Source organism: Bufo gargarizans, chromosome 11 (genome assembly GCF_014858855.1).
Source record: "Bufo gargarizans isolate SCDJY-AF-19 chromosome 11, ASM1485885v1, whole genome shotgun sequence".
Lineage (NCBI taxonomy): Eukaryota > Metazoa > Chordata > Amphibia > Anura > Bufonidae > Bufo > Bufo gargarizans.
In genome coordinates this window covers 2,002,960-2,022,823 of record NC_058090.1, presented here as the reverse complement: position 1 = coordinate 2,022,823, position 19,864 = coordinate 2,002,960, and the positions used below count along the sequence as shown (strand labels likewise).

General features: G+C 44.9%; 1 protein-coding gene across 2 annotated transcripts; it reads right to left on the bottom strand.

The window, feature by feature from the left end:
- Positions 1 to 702: 702 nt before the first annotated feature.
- On the bottom strand, positions 703 to 9,602 carry LOC122921486 (E3 ubiquitin/ISG15 ligase TRIM25-like). 2 transcript variants are annotated; one of them, XM_044271476.1, is made up of 2 exons: positions 8,182 to 9,582; positions 703 to 5,686 (listed from the first exon to the last, which is right to left on the bottom strand). In XM_044271476.1, the coding sequence occupies exons 1-2, from the start codon at positions 9,580 to 9,582 to the stop codon at positions 5,486 to 5,488; spliced, it is 1,602 nt and encodes a 533-aa protein (XP_044127411.1). In that variant the 3' UTR covers positions 703 to 5,485. The 2 variants fall into 2 exon arrangements, with proteins under 2 accessions (XP_044127411.1, XP_044127412.1); XM_044271477.1 differs by lacking the exon at positions 703 to 5,686 and having other exon boundaries at positions 6,688 to 9,602.
- Between the last annotated feature and the right edge of the window lie 10,262 nt (positions 9,603 to 19,864).

Genomic DNA, 19,864 nt, shown 5'->3' with positions numbered 1-19,864 from the left:
AAAATAAAAATAGAATGGCAGCTACACCTTAAGTTTTGTACTGTATATGTTCTGAGGTAATATGTTGGGTGGTTGAGTTCTGGTGCTGCAATGTCTCTGTTTTATTGATTGTGATGATGATACACAGAAAGTTTATTTTGGTAAAGGAGTAGATGAATGTCCCTGCCATTTTCAGACTGCAGGTACACACACAACTGGTTACCTCCTCTCTGTACCCTTACTGCAGACTGCTAGCAATTCACTCATAACTTCTAGTAGAAATAATACAGGAATGGCACAACATTGAGCCATAAGAATAGATGCTCCAGAATTGTTATTACATGGGGAATGCATGAAGCTATTAAAAAAAAGCCTGTCAGGAGCGGTGAAAGGTCGTTTTTAGGCCTCATGCACACGACCGTGCCGTTTTTTGCGGTCCGCAAACAGCGGATCCGCAAAAAACGGAAGCCGGCCGTGTGCCTTCCGCAATTTTCGGAACGGAAAGGGCGGCCTATTGTAGAAATGCCTATTCTTGTCCGCAAAACAGACAAGAATAGGACATGCTATACATTTTTTTTGTGGGCCACGGAACGGTGCAACAGATGTGGACAGCACACGGAGTGCTGTCCGCCTCTTTTGCGGCCCCATTGAAGTGAATAGGTCCGCACCCGAGCCGCAAAAACTGCGGCTCGGATGCGGACCTGAAAAACGGTAGTGTGCATGAGGCCTTAAGGGTACGGCCAAATGGTCAGGATTGAATAAAATAAAATAAAAGGAGAAGCTGTATCTGTCGTTTATATTTTCTCTCTTTTTATGATCCACTTCTGATTTTGGCTTCCAAAAGGAAACCTGACTGTGTGGCCGTCACCTAACTTAAACGCGTTCACATATTATATTTTTTCTCTATGCATTGCGGATGTTACTCAATGTGCTCAATAAAATACAAGAAATGTACAAATGTTTCTGTGTTTTAGTTTATTTAGATTGTGTTTGTCTGTAATTTTTCAGACAATAATAATTACAACCCCAGTTTAGCCTGCATGTAATGGAGGAATCCTCTAAATCAGTGTTCCCCAATTTAAGTCCTCGGGACCTACCTGCCGGTCATGATTTGAGAATATACCACAGAATGATACTGTACCTGTGATACACCCTGATGCGTTGACAGTAATTATATCACCTGCTCAATACTAAGGAAATCCTGAAAACATGACCGGCTGGTGGTCCCTGAGGACTGGAGATGAACCCTGCTCTAAATAATTCATGTAATACCATGATATTGGCTTTGTCTATCCTAATACAATGCTGGGGTACCGTAATATAAAACCACAGATGCCATCCCTAGACCAGTGTGAGGACCCATGTAGAACCTAGTGGCCAAATTGTATTAGTAACTGTCCCTAACTGTACAGTGTTGTGCAGTGCTGAGATCACTGACGGTACGACATTGTGTTTCTCCTGGTGTAACTAGACATGTGCCCAAGGACTGTAGAGGTTGGATGTCGCTATGCCGCTGACATTCTACTAGGCAGGGATGTGAGGGGATCTGATGACGATCACGGCTGCAGCTAAGAAGCGTTGGGCACTGAAGATGGTGATAGGGGCGCCTTGACTTGTATCTGATTGCCTAGAAGAAACTGTTAGTTGAATTATTTGCAATGTGGAATGAATTCTGTCCCTCTGCAAGACATAATTGTGTCTTTCTAATACCAGATACTGGTTGAGAGTGCCGCCCTGTTGATCCGCAGTTTATTCCGTAAACTTGACTGTTACCGCATTGAACTGTGTCACTGCCATCGTTCCTATTGCAACCCCACCTGAGCCACACTACACACTGACATTAGGGGAACAGCCCTTGGCCTGTTCTTACAGTCCGTGGATGACTTCTGGTGGTAGAACATATGCACAGACCACATAAAACAATACTAGAAAACGTGCTGTAGGGTACCCGGGGGGGTATTTTCAATTTTCTATAGAAATTCATTCAATTGAACAGAACAGAATTAATATGCAAGAAAATGTCTGTTTATTATACATGGCGAGGTATTAGTTGATAGGGTGCGGAGGTTGTAGTGACATCTAGGCCATGGAGCCATTCAGAACTCTAGAACAGCTTAGTGACAACCCCTGTGGCACTTGTAAGAGCAGTCATGAAATTAACCAGCTTTCCTAAAATCTAAAGTATTTTAGTGGAAAATTTAAAAAAAACAAAAAAAAAAAAACATATTTACCCAGCATACTAATTTAAAGTGAAACCCTATCTTCAATGAAATCAATGTATATATAATTATACAGCTGTTTGTCTTATTTGTAACCATTAATGTTATCACCTGTTGCCACCTACAAACTGCCAACAAGAACATACTGTCAGATTGTATTATGTTGGGCTTTTTCAAGGGCATAGACAGATATAAAAGCCCCCCATCCCCCACCCCATCACTAAACACTCTGCCCAATGTACTACCCGTTTAAAGTAAATATCCATTCCATTTTCGGTCCTAAATCCTGTTCTGATTAACCCTATAATATATCTGTATCTGTTTTGTAGATTTGACATATAATTCTATCTACATGAAACCACCACCAGCAATCAGCTGCAAACTCACGGTGGAGATTTATCAAAACGGGTGCCCGTAACAGCCAATCAGATTGCACCTTTCAAATTCCAAAGGAGCTATGAAAAATGAAAGGTGGGACCTGATTGGTTGCTATGGGCGACTAGGCCAGTCTTCCTTTACACCAGTTTTGATAAATCTCCCCCTAGTTTTCCCAACCCCCGTCTATCAGCTGTTACTGCTGGAGAAACCACTTCTGGCCTGATAGTTTGCATTAGGCCATATCAAGGGTCTTGGTAGCGGGAACCTTCATAGTAATAATGGTTCTGAGGATTAGAACAGTGGATCATGATGGGTCACAGAGGCAGATCACCAGCAATCATCCTAGAGTTTTTAAGAAATTAACATAAAGTGATATGTACCATAATTGTATCATATATTTAGGTGAATATTAAAGGGTTTGTGCAGCCTGTTGATATTGATGACCTATCCTGAGGACTCCCGGCAGGGGCCCGACACTGGCACCATGCCAATCAGCTGATTGAAGAGGAAGAGATGCTCCATGCGAGCGTCACATCCTCCACATTACACTGCCCGTCGTCTGCCTTTCAGCAGCTTAGGCTAGTTTCACATTAGCGGTAGGGGACTCCGGCGGGTGAAAGTCCTACATGTAGTACTTTTATTCCGGCTCCCTCTCAGCGTGCGCTGCCGTGCCGCCAGAACTCCGCCACGCCCCCATTATAGTCAATAGGGCCGGGCGGACCTCCGGCAGCACGTGCGCACTAGCGGCAGCATGGATACGGCAGACTGTTTACCCGCCGGAACAGCCTGCCGGAGTGCCCTGCCGCTAGTGTGAAAGTACCATTAGTGTTATTACAAGTACTCGCTCCATTCAAGTGAATGAGACGACAGGCAGTGTAACACGGAGGAAGTAGCGCTCGCATGGAGCATCACCTCCTCTTCAATTAGCTGATCGGCGGTGGTTCCGGATGTCAGACCCCAGCAGATCAGATTTTGATGACCTATTCTGTAATATTATTTCCTAAAAGGGGTTGGCCACTCTTTTAGCACTTATTAAAACTATAAAGAAAGTAGGGAAATATTACACTTACTAATATATCTTCTTAAGCAGATTTGCCTGGTTTTCCTGCTATTGGAGGCCACGCCCCCTCCTGTCCTGCTCTCACCACGCCCCCTCCTGTCCTGCTCTCACCACGCCCCCTCCTGTCCTGCTCTCACCACGCCCCCTCCTGTCCTGTGCTCACAGCTGACTGTCTCCTCCATCCCTGCACGTGCCATGGAGGAGCAACCTCGTCCATGCCTGAAGGAGTGTGCTGCTGTCTGGGTCCTAAAGCACCCTGCTTGTATCAGAGGTGCTTTCCTTCTGGGACTGGCACTCCTGGCTGTGCAGGGCTGGCTGGGGCTTAGCAGGGACACTTGTTAAAAGCTGAAATAAAGAAACTTTTGCAGGAGGAAGGGAGACTGAGGCCCTGCCCCCTCTGTACCTCCTGTACTGAGAGGATCCTTCTAACATGTGAGGATGTAGCAGAGCTAGGGAAGTGCTGTGGACCACAAACTGTGAGCAATCCCAGTGTCTGACCTGTTTATGGCCCCTCTTCTCTGTGGTCTTATCACAGACATGATATTACAGTCAGACCAACAGTTCAGGAGCTTTAACCCCTTGTGAGCTGTCAGTATGGCCGAGGTCAGTGATATCAGCAGTCACTGGTCTCACCATCTATGAATGTGTGCCCTCTCCTTCCTGCACTCTGTATATGGTGATCTGTGACCCCCAGCACTGCATATAGAGATCCGTGACCCCCTGTACACTGTATACAGTGATCCGTGCTAACTGTAGCCCACGAGTGCCGCCGGAAGTCCGCTCCGGCTCCATTCACTTTAATGGGGACAGGTCGGGGATGCGGCCACAGCACGGCAAACATGCCGAGAGGCAGCTGGACAAAAAATGCAGCGTGCTGGGCATCAGTGAATGTGAATGGGGCCGGAGCTGACTTCCAGCGGCACTCGTGGGCTAGCGTTAGCACGGATCCGGCAGGGGAACAGCCTGCCGGACCCTGCTAACGCTAGTGTGAAAGTAGCCTTAGTCGTATGATGATAGACGGGAGGCGCCTCTCTATGTGAGATCGATTTGTACAAATTTATTCATCAGAGCTCTTGTGCAACAAAGGTCTGTCCCCCCTCAGCAGCCCTCCTATGGCGGTCCATGCCACTAAACAGAAATCTATGACCGCTAAGAGCTGCCGTAGATTTCTGGCTTCATTTTAGACAGAAAACTGTCGAAAATGAACATACATTTTTGGAGGTGACTGGTCACGCCCCCTCCCTGCCATTGTGACGCCCTTTTTTTTTTAAAGGCACAGTTAAAAAGTCGCAAACACATAGTTTGCAACTTTTTAACGCCACTTTTCAGAAACAAGGGAAATGATAAATCTCCCCCTCTATTCATTCTGTTAATGGGTTAAATCCAAGGGTGCAACTAGAAATGACTAGGCCCCACAGCAAGTTTATGAACAGGCCCCTCCCCCCAGTAACATTTGTATGATACATTAGCATCATAGTCCTTGTGCTGCTGGGACTGGAGCATACTTCCTATTGCTATGTCTGTACAGCAGTTATTCACCGATGACTGAGTTATTGGTATTATCTGAGGGGCTCTTGTCTCTATGGAAACACAGGTGGGCGGGGATGTCATGTGACTGCTCCTCTGGACATGCTTGCTGCAATGCATGCTGGGATTTTTACTTTCACTTTGCAGCTGCTCCTCCCACACAGCCGGTCTGAGGAGCTCCTCCAGGGAGGCATGTCATGGTGAACAGGTTAGAGACAGGATATAGAGCCGGTACATGTCACCTGATAGAAATACTTCATGGTTTGGGCTATTGTCTAGGGCACTTCGGATTTTTGATACTTAGGGTGGTCAACCCCTTTAACTAATAATCAACTACGAATAACTCATAACTAAAACCATAGGATTTAAAAATCATTCTACCAAATACACACAATGCAGCATGAAGGGGCTCGGTGATGGTGGCAGTGAAGGTGTGTAAGTGTCTGATGGGGTCACACAGCTCATAAAAGGACAGCTGCCCGGCCTCGTAGTCCAGACATATCCTGACTCTATTACTGGAGATCTCAAGTCTCCTGGACGTTCAGGGAGTCTCCCGCTATTAGATAGCGGCTCCCTGACGCCCGCATGTGAAACAATATCTCCCGGAAAGGTTTAGCTCAGTTAGATAGCTCATCAATAGAGACGCTGGCAGCAGGGAGGAGCGTAATCTGATCCTAGAGTGGAAGCCAGCCCCGCCCCTCCCCGCCCACCCCGGCCTGCAACCAATCAGAGCTCAGGCAAGCAGCTCTGAGTCACACACTGTACAGGAGGGAGTCTAAGAATCGCATGAGTCACAGGTTAAAAGAATCTAAAGATCCGACTTAGTTAGGGCTCTTTCACACCTGCGTTGTTCTTTTCCAGCATAGAGTTCCATCGTCGGGGCTCTATGCCGGAAGAATCCTGATCAGGATTATCCCAATGCATTCTGAATGGAGAGAAATCCGTTCAGGATGCATCAGGATGTCTTCAGTTCAGGACCGGAACGTTTTTTTGGGCGGAAAAAAATCCTGAACACTTGCTGCAAGGCCGGATCCGGAATTAATGCCCATTGAAAGGCATTAATCCGGATCCGGCCTTAAGCTAAACGTTGTTTCGGCGCATTACCGGATCCGACGTTTAACTTTTTCTGAATGGTTACCATGATTGCTGGGACGCTAAAGTCCTGTTTGCCATGGTAAAGTGTAGTGGGGAGCAGTATACTTACCGTCCGACTCCCGGGGCGCTTCAGAGTGACGTCAGGGCGCCCCACGCGCATGGATGACGTGATTGCATGGACACGTCATCCATGCGCATGGGGCACTCTGACGTCATTCTGGAGCGCCCCGGGAGCCACACGGACTAAGTATACTGCTCCCCCGCTCCCCACTACTACTATGGCAACCAGGACTTTAATAGCGTCCTGGCTGCCATAGTAACACTGAACGCATTTTGAAGACGGATCAGTCTTCAAATGCTTTCAGTTCACTTGCGGTGTTACGGATCCGGCAGGCACTTCCGGCAAATGGAGTACACGACGGATTCGGACAACGCAAGTGTGAAAGAGGCCTTATTAGAGACTCATTCGATTCTTTGAGTTAAAAGAACCGTCAGTCACTCGAACAGTTTACACTGAGGCTGATGACCATGCTGCAGCAGTGATGAGGTTAATGTACAGACGGCAGTCATGACCAGGCTGCAGCAGTGATGAGGTTAAGAGACAGACAGTCAGCAGAGAGATAAGAGAAGTGACAGGACAGAGTTTAGATTACAGGTTGAATTAACCCTTTAGGATTCAGTAGCTATATCACTAAGGGTGGGTTCACACTAGTTATTGTCCTATGTGATGTCTGTGCGGACTGTGGACTATTTTATAGACAATGCATTCTGTCCTGAGTCCTGTTCCCTTCCCTTCCTCACTCAGTCAGAGCTCAGACCAAGTGCGAAGAGCCGTCTCAGCTAGTCAGCAAGTGAATCGAAGCATCCGCGCATGCGCACCACCTAAGCTCTTCGATTCACTTGCGTCTCAGCTCAGCAGTCAGTAGACTCAGCGAGTGAACCGAAGATTCGATTCATGAATCGGTTCATTTGAATGAACTGATACAAATGAACCGATTCATGTGAAAGATCCGAACTTCCCATCTCTAGTTTACTCGCAGTAAACCTTTCCGGCAACCTGTAGCTTTGTCCCCTTCTCGTTGCATGCGCACAGTGCAAGAAGAAGCTGATGCCAGCAGTCCGCAACAGCACATCAGGCTGAGCCTCTGCGCACGCGCGGGATCTCGATGTGGGAGGAGGGGGAGGGAGGGAGAGGCGGCACTGAGGAGTAGAACGCGGCGCTGGGCACGAACGGTGATGTGTGCGGCCGGGCAGGGACGTAGCTAAAGGCTTATGGGCCCTGGTGCAAGAGTTAGGCTTGGGCCCCCCTTCCCTCAGTGCTTTGTGTGTCTTCTTATGCAGCACAAGGGTCTTTGGGCCCCCTCAGGCTCCAGGGCCCGGTAGCGACTGCTACCTCTGCACCCCCTATAGCTACGCCCCTGCGGCCGGGCACCATGCATCCACAGACCTCCCCTGCTTGGGCACCCTAATTCAACGATTGACAGGTTAGTAAAACCTGTTTTTTCTGCAGAATAAAGCCACAAATAGCTTTTATAAGGCCACCTTAGAAATCATACTGCTACCCTGGACATGAGCATATGTTTGGAAAATGTAATAAAAAGTTTGTGAAAGAAAAAAAGAAAACCTCCCTGAAATGAGTTTTTGCAGGTTGGGATGTCTGATCACTGGAGATCTTGTCAGGTAACTGGATATCTTTACTGGCACCAGTCTCTGGGCAGATTTCATAGGTTATGAAGGTTTCTCCCAGTTTCTGCTACCCCCTGATATCTTTATAGAATTTCTCCATACACATAATGCAGCATGAAGGGGCTCGGTGAAGGCGGCAGTGAAGGTGTGTAAGTGTCTGATGGGGTCACACAGCTCATAAAAGGACAGCTGCCCGGCCTCGTAGTCCAGACATATCCTGACTCTATTACTGGAGATCTTGTCAGGTAACTGGATATCTTTACTGTCATGTCTCACTAAATACTGATTACTATACCTCCTCAAACTCCAGGACTTGGTATTATCTCCAATGTATGACTGACGCCCCCTCCTGTCTATACTGGGATAACACATCCCCACCCTCCAATCCCCTGATTCACTGCTCTCCACATCCCAGTAATGTCGCCCTGAGGTAAATCTCCTGCTGCTCATCACCTGATTATTCTGGAATCTCTCTGTTGTTTCTGGACGATTCTGATTATTTTGTGTACGGGTTGCAGTTTTCAGGTCGTCTGATATAAGGACATTATTAGCAGCTGTGTTTACATCCAGTAATATGTCTCCAGGACCCTCCACATAGATTCCTCTCCTTATATCTGTTATTATGTCACATAATGTGTGTAATTTGTCTGAGATCACAGCCACATCCAGATCATCTACATCATGGAGACATCTATTTATGTCCTTATCACCTCCTCCCACCTCAGGATCACACAAGTCACCTGTATCTGGTTCCTGTAAGACAGTCAGTGGATCAGTCATGTTACACAGCTCCTCAATGTGTCTCATCCTCCTGGACAGCTCGTCCTTCTTTATTTCCAGCTTCTTCATCAGAGTAGAGATTGAGAGTGACTCTTCCTTTTCCTGCCTGGAGATCTCACTCAGGACCCTCTTCTCCAGGTCCTCTAGTCGTCTCCTGATGTCTGTAAACAGGGCAGTGACTCTCTCTGCTTTTTTAGATGCTTTTTCTTGAGCTTTTCTCCAGCGTTCCTCCAGGTTCTGGACTCTTTCCTCAGTCTTCTCTCGCTTTGTGGACAGTTTCTGAAAAATATTTCTCAGTTTCCCTTTCTTCTTCTCAGAGGCCTCATCCAGCATCTCCACCTGGTGTCCCTTATGTTCTCCAACCAAACTGCAGGACACACAGATACAAGCAGCGTCCTTAGTGCAGTAATACTCCAGGATCTTCTTATGGACAGAACATTTCCTGTTCTCCAGGGAAGTGCTGGGGTCAGATAAGACGTGTTCTGATGACTTGCTGTGAACTCTCAGGTGTTTCTCACACAGAGAAGCCTCACAGTGTAGACAGGATTTAACAGCAGGTACAGCATAGTCCACACAGTAAGTGCACAAGATCCCGCTGATCTCCACTAGATCTGGCTGAGTAAACAGGAAACGTTCTGCTACATTATGAAGATTTATGTTCTTCATCAGTGCAGGCCGCTCCTGAAACTCTTCTCTACATTCGGGACAGGTATAAACCCCAGACTCGTCCTGTGTATCCAGTACACGATCAATACAGACCCGGCAGAAGTTGTGTCCACATCTCAGCATTACAGGATCCTTAAAAATACATAAACAGATGGAACAGAGCAGCTCGTCTTTCAGATCAGCAGACGCCATGGCTGAGAGAAGAAGGAAGAAATGAAACTAAATGTGCTTCACACTGGATGGACGGCAAAGTTATTGTCACACCCATTCACTTAACCCCTTATGGACACAGCAATATATATTTTTTCTTTATATTCTGAGAGCCATAACTTTTTTTTTATATCAGCGTAGGCATATGAGGGCTACTTTTTTTGCAAGACAAGTTGAATTTAATAAAGCCACCATTTCCTGGTACATATGGTGCATTGAATAATTTTTAGAATTTTTAGGGGAGGGGAACGGAACAATAAAACAGCAATTTTGCCATTTTGTTAAATTCATTTTTACAACATTGAACACTTGATATTTAAAGGGGTTGGTAACATACAGATATGGTAATAGTCATCTTGCCAGATTATCACTGCTTTTACCTTAGCTGACTTTCCATTCCACTCTCTTTCCCTGCTGCTCCGGATACAAACATCTAGGGGGAGATTTATCAAACAGGTGTAAAGTTGAACTGGCTTAGCTGCCCATAGCAACCAAACAGATTCCACCTTTCATTTTTTACAGCTACTTTGGAAAATGAAAGGTGGAATCTAATTGGTTGCTATGGCCAACTAAGCAAGTTCTACTTTACACCAGTTTGATAACTCTTCCCCCTAGTTTTCTTCCTTTCATTCATCACAGCACGTCCATGTGATGTCAGTTCATGGCGAGGTCACCTGACCAGCCCGTCCTGTTCTGTTGTGTGCGTGCTTCCGTACTTGATCATGTATTGCGCATGCTCAAGATCCAAGGTCCAATGCGTGTGCAGCGCTACGCAACTTCTCCTACCGGCCTTCAGTGCTCCACTGGGCTTCCTCACTGTAAAGACCCAATCATTGGCCATAGCGGTGACCGGCTCCCCATATGTCATGACAAATGGTCACATAATGCAAGAGGAACCGGTCACCACTGCAGATGTCAATACAGATGGAAGCGATCATTGCTGTCACTCACTGACTGCAGCTCTCAGCACCCCGCACTCCTTCTCTTCTTCAGGCTGGTACGCACTGAATGGTGAAGTAGGAAGCCTTCTGCTCCACCATTCACCCTGCAGACACAGATTGTGCTGCCAGGCTGTGTGGGAGGAGCCTGCAGCCTGGGAATCTGCCTATGCTCCCCCCACGCAGTGCTGCAGAGCGATCTGTGCCTGCAGGGGAGAACTTGATGTGAACTTCAGGAACGGAACAAGGTGGGGGCACAGAGGGCATTACTACTATGAAGGAGGCACAGAGGGCATTACTACTACAAAGGGGCACAGAGGGCATTACTACTAGGAAGGAGGCACAGAGGGCATTACTACTATGAAGGAGGCACAGAGGGCATTACTACTATGAAGGAGGCACAGAGGGCATTCCTACTATTAAGGGGGCACAATGGGTATTACTATTATGAGGGGGCACAGTGGGCATTACTATTACGAGGGGGCACAGAGGGCATTACTACTATGAAGGAGGCACAGAGGGCATTCCTACTATTAAGGGGGCACAATGGGCATTACTATTACGAGGGGGCACAGAGGGCATTACTATTACGAAGGGAGCACAGAGGGCATTACTACTATTAAGGGGGCACAATAAGCATTACTACTACAAAGGGGGCTCAGAGGGCAATACTACTATGAAGGGGGATAATGGGCATTACTACTATGAAGGGGGCACAATGGGCATTACTACTATGAAGGAGGCACAATGGGCATTATTACTATGAAGGGGACACAATGGGCATTTGTCACGGAAGGTGTACAGAAAACTAGAAGACACAAAATGAAGATCCGACTGACTGGATCCAAAACTAAGGAACCAAAGGGATAGCCCTGCAACAGACCTGGCTCTCTCCCTAACTGCTCAGCCTATGCAAAAATCTCAATGGTAGATGATCGCATATCCTCGTTCCTTGACTGTATAACACCTGAACACCCTATAATAGTGAGGGGACACGACCACCGGCTCCCTACACTTGATATGGAGGGAGTCAGGGTCACCTGGGATCCAGCAAACAGGAAAATACAAATGAATGAACACAACTTATCTGTAGAAGACTCAGTAGTAGCATCCAGCATGCACACACTCCAGGAAGTTGTATAAACCGCAAAGTGATGCAGTATGGGAAGGGATTTAAAGGGATGCAATCAGTGCACCTACATGACAGCTGAGAGAGGCTAACGAGATGAGAAAACGAAAGCAAAACAAAAGGAACCTCAAGGAGGAGGTTCTGAAGAACGTCTGTCAGAGCTTCTTAGATGTCTGGTGGTGACAGCATTACTACTGTGAATGGGGCACAATGGGCATTACTACTGTGAAGGGGGCACAGAGAGGGCATTATGATTGTGAACGGGACACAGAGTGCATTACTAATGTGAAGGGCACAGAGGGCATAACTACTGTGAAGGGGCATTACTGTTATGGGTGCACAATGAAGGGCATAACTACTCTGAAGGGGCAAACAAAGGGCATAACTACTCTGAAGGGGCACAGAGAGGACATAACTACTGTGAAGGGGACAAGCAGGGCACTACCACTGTTAAGGGGGCACAGACAGGGCATTACTCCTGTGAAAGGGGCACAGAGAGTGCATAACTACTGTGAAGGCGGCACAATGAAGGGATAAGGGGGGGGGAGCTGCCCTGGGTGCCAAACACCTTAGGCACACCACTGGATCTGATGCTCTCAGCGGTAATTAACACTGGTAGCATCGGATACTCATACTTATGGGGCGAATACTAATGAGTACAGGAGGACCCGGAATGCACCGCTCCCCTGAGTCTCTACCACTTCCTGTTCTTCCTTGGCCGATTGCTGTGATAGGACTGTGCACAGTGTGAGGACGTCAGCGCGTTCTGTGGCCTTTTTTTTTTTTTTTTTTTTTTTTTTTTGTCTGTTCTGAGCACGGTGTTCTGATCTGTGACCTGCTTGGGGGGTCATTCACATTGGGGCTCTGATCTGAGGCCTGCCTGGGGGGTCATTCACATTGCGGGTCTGAGATCTGCTTGGGGGTCTGAATGTGATCTTTTTCACATTGGTGTCTGATTGGGGGTCTTATGAACATTTCGGTTATGAACTGAGGTCTGATTAACATTGGGGGTCTGATTGGGGCTCTAAGCTGAGGTTTGATATACATTGGGGTTCTGATTGGGGCTCTGAGCTGAGGTCTGATAAAAAAAATACCTTTTTTCCTATTTTCCACCTTCTATCAATCTAGACCTGCCTACAACATGGAGGCCACTTTTAGTTTTTTTTCCAGGGCACTTGTCCCCAGTCCACACCTGCAGGCTGTTCAAATCAGACATTAACTACACTATTACTCCACTAGCATCAGCAAGAACTGTTTCCATGAGATTGGAAGGGCTCATTGATTTATCCTGCTATTTCCAAATTATGACCCTCCAATCATTTGAAAGAAGCCATAATTAATTATGGATTAATTGTACAGTGCTTTATGATCCAATTCTGATGCTCTTACGGTCAATGTATTCCTGGCTTTCTTTTATGCCTCATTCACTCATTTTTATTTTACCCAGATTACCTCACTGAAATATTGTTAGAATAGTCATTACAGCCCAACATAATAAATACTTTATTGATATATATAGATATTAAAAATCATAGACAGTGATAAAAATGAGTACCATTGGAAACAAGGCAGCAGCCCCGAAACCCACACAACTATAATGTAATGACGATGACAATAAGCAATCATAGTAGTAATTATCCTATTATAATGTTAGGTTATAGTGAACCAACAGCAAACGCATAGATAATAATCAGAAATGGACAATCCCTATTGTAACAGTGGTGTGCTGTCCGAGAAAAATGATCAAATTCTATAACAATAAATACTGATCCATTCCGACTCCCTCCTTACTTAGGGAAGTACTTTAGCCATGCTTCCCATTTTTGTTGCATAATGGTATACCTGTCCATACATATTGCATACGATTTTTCATTGATACAGCTTCTTGACACCATCTCTATAATATTTTTAGTAATTGGTATTGTTTCTGTTTTCCAGTTTTTTTCTATTAATGTTCTGTATGCAATAAAGATGTGCATCAAAGGGAACTGCACCGATGAATCCATAGAGTCTATTCCCAGATTCAGCAATACCGGTTCTGGGGTGATAGTAAGGGTTTTACCTGTGATCATATTAACTAGTATACCTATATCGCCTTTCAATTTCGTCAGTTTCGGGCAAGACCAAAAGATATGGAACAAAGTTCCCCTTTGATTACAGTTTCTCCAACATGTGTCTAAGCATGTCTCGTAAAAGAAATGTAATCTTGCAGGGGTGTGATTCCATCTACTTAGTGTTTTAAATAATTGTTTCTAATTGTTCTCTAATTCTAATTGTAATAATTGTTCTCTAATAATTGTTCTCTAATTGTTCGCCGGTCAACCGAAAAGTCAGACTACATAAGAGAAAGCATAAATATAATAAAGATTGTAATGCATAAAACCAATTTAGTATTGCCAGAAAAGATCAGTGATACATGTAATTAAAGATATGTTCTCAATGTATATGTAATAAAGATTCACTTTTCTTTATACATTTAACGTTAAAGATAACAAAGATTTAAGAAGACACGTTTGTGTATATGTTTATTTTATTTTACTGTAATTTATTTTGATACATACATCATCAATTATGTTTGAAATGTAGATTAAAGAGGACCTTTCACTAGTTTAAAAACTAAAAACTAACTATATCTGTGGGCAGAGCGGCGCCCAGGGGTCCCCCTGCACTTACTAGTATGTCTGGGAGTCCCAGGCTATGAGCTGTGCGCTGCGATTGGCCAGCGCTGCAGCAAAGGACACGCCTAATACAAAAACTCTGCCCAGTACAACAGAGGGAGCTGCAGACACCGGAGCCTATACCGGGCGAACGGAGCGGCGCCCAGACATACTAGTAAGTGCAGGGGGACCCCTGGGCGCCGCTCTGCCCACAGATATAGTTAGTTTTTAGTTTTTAAACTAGCGAAAGGTGCTCTTTAAGGGTTCTCCCCTCATGTGATATGAAGTAATATTACATGTGAAACATTCAATTTTCTGTATGTTATATTGAAATTTTTTTGAAAATTCTAATAAAAATTATTTTGTTTAAATACTGATCCATATTATACTCCATATTATACTATATCCCTTAAATCTCATGCCACCATACAGGTCCTTCTCAAAAAATCTGCATATTGTGATAAAGTTCATTATTTTCTGTAATGTACTGATAAACATTAGACTTTCATATATTTTAGATTCATTACACACCAACTGAAGTAGTTCAAGCCTTTTATTGTTTTAATATTGATGATTTTGGCATACAGCTCATGAAAACCCAAAATTCCTATCTAAAAAAATTAGCATATCATGAAAAGGTTCTCTAAACGAGCTATTACCCTAATCATCTGAATCAACTAATTAACTCTAAACACCTGCAAAATATTCCTGAGGCTTTTAAAAACTCCCAGCCTGGTTCATTACTCAAAACCGCAATCATGGGTAAGACTGCCGACCTGACTGCTGTCCAGAAGGCCATCATTGACACCCTCAAGCAAGAGGGTAAGATACAGAAAGAAATTTCTGAACGAATAGACTGTTCCCAGAGTGCTGTATCAAGGCACCTCAGTGGGAAGTCTGTGGGAAGGAAAAAGTGTGGCAGAAAACGCTGCACAACGAGAAGAGGTGACCGGACCCTGAGGAAGATTGTGGAGAAGGACTGATTCCAGACCTTGGGGGACCTGCGGAAGCAGTGGACTGAGTCTGGAGTAGAAACATCCAGAGCCACCGTGTACAGGTGTGTGCAGGAAATGGGCTACAGGTGCCGCATTCCCCAGGTCAAGCCACTTTTGAACCAGAAACAGCGGCAGAAGCGCCTGACCTGGGCTACAGAGAAGCAGCACTGGACTGTTGCTCAGTGGTCCAAAGTACTTTTTTCGGATGAAAGCAAATTTTGCATGTCATTCGGAAATCAAGGTTCCAGAGTCTGGAGGAAGACTGGGGAGAGGGAAATGCCAAAATGCCTGAAGTCCAGTGTCAAGTACCCAAAGTCAGTGATGGTCTGGGGTGCCATGTCAGCTGCTGGTGTTGGTCCACTGTGTTTTATCAAGGGCAGGATCAATGCATCTAGCTATCAGGAGATTTTGGAGCACTTCATGCTTCCATCTGCTGAAAACCTTTATGGAGATGAAGATTTCATTTTTCAGCACGACCTGGCACCTGCTGACTGTGCCAAAACCACTGGTAAATGGTTTACTGACCATGGTATTACTGTGCTCAATTGGCCTGCCAACTCTCCTGACCTGAACCCCATAGAGAATCTGTGGGATATTGGGAAGAGAAAGTTGAGAGACGCAAGACCCAACACTCTGGATGAGCTTAAGGCCGCTATCGAAGCATCCTGGGCCTCCATAACACCTCAGCAGTGCCACAGGCTGATTGCCTCCATGCCACGCCGCATTGAAGCAGTCATTTCTGCAAAAGGATTCCCAACCAAGCATTGAGTGAATAACTGAACATAATTATTTGAAGGTTGACTTTTTTTGTATTAAAAACACTTTTCTTTTATTGGTCGGATGAAATATGCTAATTTTTTGAGGTAGGAAACTTGGGTTTTCATGAGCTCTATGCCAAAATCATCAATATTAAAACAATAAAAGGCTTGAACTACTTCAGTTGGTGTGTAATGAATCTAAAATATATGAAAGTCTAATGTTTATCAGTACATTACAGAAAACAATGAACTTTATCACAATATGCTAATTTTTTTAGAAGGACCTGTATATCTGAACATAGGCACTAATACAATGTAATGACCAATAAAGGGATAAGACATGTATAACAGTGGGGCAGCATCATCCCGGTGAGTCAAGATGTTTGTAAAAAGAGGCCGCCAATTATGTGTGAATATGGATGATTACTCCCAGGTAATGGCTTGATGCAGAGGTGCCCAGCGGTCATCACACCAACTCACCACTCACGTCCACCAAAAATACGTCACAGTCACGGGTGAGACGTATCCCAGTAATAGATACGGGAGCCAAGTAGGGCGATCGGCAGCCCTTGCTCACATGCGCAGTGGAAGGCAATACTAAGATGAATAAATATGTACAGGTTGATAAAAACTGCTGACCAAGTGATTCTTCAAATTTTCGATTTCCTGGCAGTCAAAGATGGATGTTGTGATACCTATTGTGATACCTAGGCTGAAAGACTAAATGAGTGGAACAGTTTTCCCACACCACTTTATGGTGACGCTCCATGTGTTGACGCAGGACCACATCCCTGATCTCTTGCAACATGTGCTCCCACCTGACTGTCATCATTAGTAGTTGCACACCTAAGGAGTCCACATCCAGAAATGATGTTGCTATAATGGCATTTTTAAGGACCTTTGGTAGAAGATACAGTGGAGATTGTGGGCTCATGAATCCATCTTGCTTCATAAAGATGTTGTGGAATGATTCCATCATTCTTAGCCATGTCCAACAGTTCTTGTAAAAGTGTACTGAAAGAGACAAACCGATTGAAAGTAAGTTTCTTGTAACAAGTACCGTTCCTCCGCTGATGATCTACCTCTGCCTCGTACATTTTACATGGCCATATCATCACGAGTTTGATTAACACATCATTCAAGGATTTTAACTTCTTCCGATTTTCTCGCTGTTCAAAAGAAAGGTTATCTTCACGAACCATGAGTTGGCATCAACAGGAATTTCTATGTGATGGATTTAACAAATAAATCCACTGCAGGGCAAATGGACAGAGGTGGGAACTTTTTCATGCATTTCCTACTAGTATCTGGAAACTTACCTGATTGTACAGCAGATTGTTCTTCCAGAAGACTCCAAAATTATTAGAGTTTCCTTCTTCATGGGGGTCAAACGAATCCTAAGCAGTGGCGTACCGCCAATAGAGACAGACCAGGCAGTCCCTATGGGGCCCGGGCGATCTGCCTCTGAGGGGGCGGCAGCCTATGGCTCCCGTCCCTACTGATTAGCTTTATATTTATTGTAAATGTATGTATGTATGTATGCTGACCGAACGGGGGGGGGGGGGGGGGGGGAGATGATGGAGAACATTATATTTACTATATACTTCACAGGGGGCCATTCTGCTTACTACTGAGTAGGGCCATTGTAAATAATACAGAGGGGGCCATTCAACAGAGGGGCGCACTCTATATACTACACAGGGGGAATTCTACAGAAGAGGACATTTTATGTACTACAGAGAGGAGCATTATATATAATACAGAGGAGGCATTCCACAGAGTTGGGCATTGTATATATGACAGATGGGAGTACTGTATATACTATAGGGCAGTGATGGCGAACCTTTTAGAGACCGAGTGCCCAAACTGCAACCCAAAACCCACTTTTGTATCGCAAAGTGCCGACACGGTAATTCACCTTGAATACTACAGTCCAGTATAGTGTATCTTCCATGTACTTTATCATTTAGCTATACCCTGCCTACATTCAGTGTGCTGCCTGCGCTGTTCATAGTGCGCCCTGCGCTGATGAATGGTAGGAAAAGTCTAAGGCATATTGGTACACCACAGACTTATTCCAGGATGTGGGTGCCCACAGGGAGGGCTCTGAGTGCCACCTCTGGCACCCGTGTCATAGGTTCGCCACCACTGCTATAGGGGGTATTCTATATATTACAGAAGTGGGCATTGTATATATGACAGAGGGGAGTACTGTATATACTATAGGGGGTATTCTATATATTACAGAGAGGAGTATTATATATAATACAGAGGAGGCATTCCACAGAGGTGAGCATTGTGTATATTACAGATGGGAGTACTGTATATACTATAGGGGGTATTCTATATATTACAGAGGTGGGCATTGTATATATGACAGAGGGGAGTACTGTATATACTATAGGGGGTATTCTATATATTACAGAGAGGAGCATTATATATAATACAGAGGAGGCATTCTACAGAAGTGGGCATTGTATATATTACAGATGGGAGTACTGTATATACTATAGGGGGTATTCTATATATTACAGAGGTGGGCATTGTATATATTACAGATGGGAGTACTGTATATACTATAGGGGGTATTCTATATATTACAGAGGTGGGCATTGTATATATTACAGATGGGAGTACTGTATATACTATAGGGGGTATTCAATATATTACAGAGGTGGGCATTGTATATATGACAGAGGGAGTACTGTATATACTATAGGGGGTATTCTATATATTACAGAGGGGCATTGTATATACTATAGGGGTAGCTTTTATATATGCTACAGAATTGACCATTCTATATAGTATCAATACAGAGGGGGCATTATACTACAGGGGATGATGGATGAGACCATTATGCATCTTAGCATACAGGTGGCATTATACATATGAGCACTACAGGGGGTGCATTATATGTACTGGCAGTACAGGAGGTATTATAATACAGGTGGCACTGCAGCAGGACTTTATAAATACTGGGGCTACTACAGGGGCCTTATAACTATTGAGGACACTATAGGAAGCTTTATTACTACTAGGGGCATTATTAGTATTGGGGTATTTTGGGGCATTATTATTCGGTATAATATGGAGGACATTACTACTAATGGGGTTGCTATTGGGGATACTGTAGGAGGCACTATTACTATTGTGGGGAGTCTAGGAGCACGATTACTATGGGTGGACTATGTATATGGTGCTATAATATAGCATACTATTGGGGAGCACAGTGGGCACAGTATTAGGGGTGGCAGCAGGATAACACTGTTGGGGCACCCAGAGGAGAAGAAGGATGATGAACAAATGATGAATCTAAGATGTCTGTGTGTCAAACTCTACAGAGATAAGACGCAGCTGAAATGATTTGTCAAGAAGGTCTGGTCTGAATGGAGAAGAGGAAAGAGAATGTCTAAATGTCTACATCAGAGGAGACATCACTGGAAGCAAGAGGTATGCGGCGTATTCTCATGTATGTGTGATAGAACTGTATGTAATGTCCATCCAGGGGTGCACTGCCAATAAGGCGAGATGAGGCGATTGCCTCATGCAGCACCAGGTAGGGGCAAGAGGGGGCAGCGGAATGGCCATAGGCAATGAGCGCTTCCATTGTGGAAACGCTCATCTCTACATAGTCGACTGCAACGCTGTACTCAGGACAGCAATACAGTTGAATGCCGCAACGGGGCACGGGAGCGATCTATCTCTGGTCCACCGTTACCTCTAATAGACTTTAGTCCTAGTTCCTGTAGCCTATCAGAGGCCAGTATGATCACTATTTCCTGCCTGA

Bases quoted from the DNA above. Each gene is read 5' to 3' on its own strand.
- LOC122921486 (XM_044271476.1), bottom strand. From the start codon at position 9,582: ATGGCGTCTGCTGATCTGAAAGACGAGCTGCTCTGTTCCATCTGTTTA. The intron at 5,687-8,181 runs ATCTCCAGTAAT...AGGAGACTTGAG, and splicing joins ATATCCAGTTACCTGACAAG to ATCTCCAGTAATAGAGTCAG.